Below are 5000 nucleotides of genomic sequence, written 5' to 3' on the forward strand. Positions count from 1 at the left end.
GGGAGACGGTAAGGATTAGATCAAAATCAAATGGGAAAGGTGGTGTGGTAAAGAAGGAAAGAAATAGGGTATGTGATAGATGGTGATCTATCTTCCTTCTCTATTTTTATACTTTTTACTTAACTAAATGAAGAGCAACAAAATAAGGAATAGGTTTTTTTCTACATCTTAGTATCATTTCTTTGATACTTCCAAGGGGGTTTCCGCATATTTTGCTTGGGCTTAATCTTTTCTAATTATACTAGAAATCGTATAAGAACTTGTTATAATTGGATTTATTGGATTGTTTCATCAACGGTGTTGGGTCAGAATAACTTTTTGACTCTGCGCCAGTGATTCCCCTATTATTTATTAGTGAACAATAATTGAATAATTCCTTCATAGAGATAGAGGACATAATTCACATGGATATAGTAAATCTCGCTTGGGCTGCTTTAATGGTAGTCTTTACGTTTTCCCTTTCACTAGTAGTATGGGGAAGGAGTGGACTCTAGAAGTACTACTAATTGAGTTTAGGAACTAAACAGTATCACTTTTTTTTATAGATCGTTCGGCAAAGTCGGCAAAGTTTTTTTTATTTAAAATTTCACTATTTCAATTTAAAATTTTATTTTTAAATTGAAATAGAAATGAAAAATATCTTCATTTCGAAATTCTCTTGGATTTTAGTTGAGTAATGTATTCTATGAATAATAAATATATATGAAGAATACTCTTTCAATCAAAGAAATATTTCAATTATTTCCGTGTTCGTATTTTGAAAGTAAAAAAAGTAAAAGGAATACAAATGGTAGGAAATTTATTCCAACTGAATTCTTCATAAATTTTCTATTTCGATGAACTGACTCTTACCAAAGTTAGATATGGACCATGAGGAAGAACGGAACTTTTTTTTATTTTGTTTACCTCTTTACTGTTCAAAGATCAAAGAGAAAACAATTCGGTTATTCCATTACGTGGATACACATTGGGAAACAACATAGTAGTTGTCCAACGAGATACTGCACATCCTAAAATATTGTCTTGGGCGAGTCACATATTGCGCCGCTTGTTTTAGTTTTACTATTTTCGAAATTTTATTTATGTTTTGCTTGTTTTATTGAACCCATTTCATATCATGGTTCAAACGTTAAAAGTCGACGGGTTTTACTAATCCTTTTCGAAATCCGAAGAAGTTCCCATGGATCATTTGTCAACTCCTCAATCAATGACTTCTTCGATCGGGATTCGTATTGAAAATAATAAGAAATCTAGGAATTCTAATCGTAAAAGTCGCTTTCGATTATTTCAAATTAATTTAATTGAAATCAACACAAATTAAATACAAATAGATAAAGCAAAGAAATAGAATTGGGATACTATATAATATACATTATCACTATATATATTATATATACGTAATTAAATCGATTTCTATATATATAGAAAAGGAATATGATGATACTATTGTAGATTGATCTATATTAATCTATATTAAATTAACCCGCATTACAATACAACTTTATACACTACAATAACAATACTAGATAGTATGGTAGAAAGAAATATCTGAATCTTTCTACCATACTATCGTATCTCATAGAATACGACTGATTCTAGTCTGCCCATTTCAGTTAAGACGCGAAATTTGTATCCTTTTCTTCTCTGCAATTATTGATAAGAAATAAAAAATCAAGTTTAATTCAAATTAATCACCTTGGCTGACTGTTTTTACGTATATTATAAGTAAAAAAGCAGTAGGAACTAGAATAAACAGTGCAGTAGCAATAAATGCGAGAATATTTACTTCCATAATCTCATTGTTTAATTTTTCTTTAATTCGCAATAACTCGGGAGTTAATCCCATAGAGATAATAAATCTTTCGCCTGGAAATTCAATGGGATGCATTACATCTCGATGATATCGAATCGGATCAATATCATGAATAACAATATCGGAGCTATCAAATCGATTCATCGTCAAGAATTGAATAGTATAACATAGGACAATCTTTTATCCATACTGAACTCAAAATTTGATTCCCGATACAATCAATAATTCCTTTATTTATTTATCATTCTTTTCCATTCTTTCTTTTCTATAACCTACCGCCCTCTTTGTACAATCATCTGATGAAGTATCATCTAACCGCCTTTCCACTTACCATTGGTTCTAAACAAACCCCAACAAACAATAGAAGCTCAATGAAAAAAAAGGAAGGAGCTAAGTTATAAACTCCTTTTTTTAATGATCCAATCTTCTTGGAAAACAAAAGAAGTATGATAAAGACGAGTACAAATTCCGGTATAAAAAAATCGAATATTCCATCAAATTAACTATTTTTTTATATATTTATATATAAATTTAAAAAGTTTGTTCTTTCAAGGAAAAACCCTTATAAAATATAATAAAAAAAAAAAAAAAAAAATGCATTACCTCGCTAATAAAAAAGTGATCCTTGTTTGATCTTTATTTTTTGAATATCCTCTTTCATTGGATTAGTAATGGGACGCATATATCAAAAGCTCAATGCGAAATTTGAATGAGATAGATTATTTCAAATTAGTAAAATTTGAAATTGAGGTTACACAAAATAGGGCCCGAAAAGGATATACTTTTATTTTAATCTTAAAAAAAAAGTATTCTATACTATTCTATACACAGTAACTATGTTCAATTTATTTTATATTGTACAAATTCCATTTATGTATGGACTCCCGGGAAACATACAATACTCTACTCTATTTCATATTTCACAGATCGGGAGTAATTGAAAAAGCCAGACCCAGTACGGTATCCCGTGGAATCCTGAATCTGATGCTAATAATATAATAATTGTACTAATCCACATATGCCTCTCTCCCATCAATCGAATCGGTACTAGTCGAAGAAATGGAAATTCCCCCATTTGGTTGATGATAAATGTGAAACGAAAAAGAAAAAAAGAAGAGGGATCGCTGTTGGGAATGAAATTATGTTATTTGGACTTCTTTTCACAAAAAATAGAGAGATGAATTGATATAGTTTTTTATTGGATTTGGATTCGTCGGGACTGACGGGGCTCGAACCCGCAGCTTCCGCCTTGACAGGGCGGTGCTCTGACCAATTGAACTACAATCCCAAGTAAATACCATAATAAAATAAAGTATACATATTTTTATGATTTCATTCTAACCCTTTCAATTTCGATTAGAATTGGCGTGTTGTAACAGAGCTGCGAGTGTGATATATCGATACCCATATGTATATGTACTTTAGTGAGAGCAGCCGGTATTACTAGTAATCCTTTCGTTATTGCCAAATCAATTGGATAATCACTCGTTCAATCAAAAAAGTTTTTTTTTATTTACTCTTTTCCTTAAACTTTACTTTATAGTTACGGATCCTGATATGAATCTAGATCATTAGCAAGATAAGAATTTCTTGTAAAAAGAGAGTAAATAAATAGTGGTATAGATATATCATAAAATGGATTTCTTCCGTATTGGGATTGGGGGATCGGGCATTTCTGGAGAGCAACAAATGGGTTATATTATATCATTTCATGGCGGATCGGCAAATTATTGGGCCGAGCTGGATTTGAACCAGCGTAGACATATTGCCAACGAATTTACAGTCCGTCCCCATTAACCGCTCGGGCATCGACCCAGGAAGAATCAATTCCAGGCTTATTGATAATCCACGATCAACTTCCTTTCGTAGTACCCTACCCCCAGGGGAAGTCGAATCCCCGCTGCCTCCTTGAAAGAGAGATGTCCTGAACCGCTAGACGATGGGGGCAGACTTGCACGACCGCCATCATACTATGTTCATAGTATGAATAGTTTTTTAAAATTGTCAATATAATGGAATGGTATGACTCGATACGAAGGATCTTTCCGTCTTTCACGATTCTTTCTATACAATTTTTTTCGATAAAAGTTTGGTTCAAAGGCCACGCCGAATCTCTTTATCCGAATCTCTTTATCAATGATTCAATGAAATATCTTGGATCTATGTTAAATTAGTGGATACATGTATCACTCAAATGAATTTAGTTATGATGTCAATTAGGATAGTCTTGAAACAATTCATTGTATTGATATTTATCAAATCCAATATCAATAAACCTTTTATTTTACCTATATTATATACTCTATATTAAATTATATTAAATTATTTAATTTACTTTTACTGGATAAAGAAAATTTTTCATTCCTGAATGAACCCTTATACTTATTATAAGATATATCTATGTACATCTATTATAATAAGTATATATACTAAACTCATAGTGTCTTTATTCAGGAATTGGATCAAACAAGCCCTTTTAACTCAGTGGTAGAGTAACGCCATGGTAAGGCGTAAGTCATCGGTTCAAATCCGATAAGGGGCTTTGCTTTTTTCATAAATCATAAAACTCCGGCAGTAGTATTCATATTTGAAGTGCGAATAAAGATATTGTTGATCTTTGTAATAAAGTAATAAAAAAAAAGTAACAAACCGTATAATTAAATATTTTAATATATAATCAAAATTATAACATTATAATTAATTATAGTATGGTTATAAATTTGCTATTTTAATAAATTAAATATATTATTAAATAAAAAATATATTATTTATTATTAAATAAATAATATAATTATTATAAATATTATATTAAATATTATAATGAATGTAAGGATAAGTCGTCTCGTTAAATCTTCAAATATTACTATTCCTTTCCTATTTTCCATTATTCCAATTAAATCGATTAGAAATCAACAAAATAAAAAGTAAGTGGACCTAACCCATTGCATCATAATTATATCCACTATTCTGATATTAAAATTCGATAGAGATGAAATTGGATCTTTTTTTTCTTTGGACTACGCGGGAATCTGTCGATATATCCGATTTAATCTTCTTGTTCCTAGACGTTCTATAGGAATAAATTAGGAATGAATAAATTACTATTCCCTTCCTTTACCGAGAAACATTTATTCCAAGTCACAACATACGAGCCATTTTAAATATCTTTCTTTGATTCCAATTCCAG

At 30.5% G+C, this 5000-nt stretch overlaps 2 protein-coding genes and 4 non-coding genes across 6 annotated transcripts, besides 1 other annotated feature; 2 read left to right on the plus strand and 4 right to left on the minus strand. All coding sequences in view use genetic code 11, as the record gives it.

Annotated features, from left to right (window-relative positions):
* Positions 1-5000: part of a sequence feature (large single copy region, LSC) that runs on past both edges of the window.
* petN (cytochrome b6/f complex subunit VIII) lies at positions 405-494 on the plus strand. Its single transcript has one exon. The coding sequence runs from the start codon at positions 405-407 to the stop codon at positions 492-494; it is 90 nt and encodes a 29-aa protein (YP_009718704.1).
* psbM (photosystem II protein M) lies at positions 1688-1792 on the minus strand. Its single transcript has one exon. It carries the CDS (start codon positions 1790-1792, stop codon positions 1688-1690), a length of 105 nt encoding a protein of 34 aa, YP_009718705.1.
* Positions 3028-3101, minus strand: trnD-GUC. Its single transcript has one exon. It is a non-coding gene; the product is annotated as a tRNA-Asp (tRNA).
* trnY-GUA lies at positions 3545-3628 on the minus strand. Its single transcript has one exon. It is a non-coding gene; the product is annotated as a tRNA-Tyr (tRNA).
* On the minus strand, positions 3688-3760 carry trnE-UUC. Its single transcript has one exon. It is a non-coding gene; the product is annotated as a tRNA-Glu (tRNA).
* trnT-GGU lies at positions 4284-4355 on the plus strand. Its single transcript has one exon. It is a non-coding gene; the product is annotated as a tRNA-Thr (tRNA).

Source organism: Pyrus communis, chloroplast, assembly GCF_041283825.1.
Source record: "Pyrus communis voucher 3978 chloroplast, complete genome".
Lineage (NCBI taxonomy): Eukaryota > Viridiplantae > Streptophyta > Magnoliopsida > Rosales > Rosaceae > Pyrus > Pyrus communis.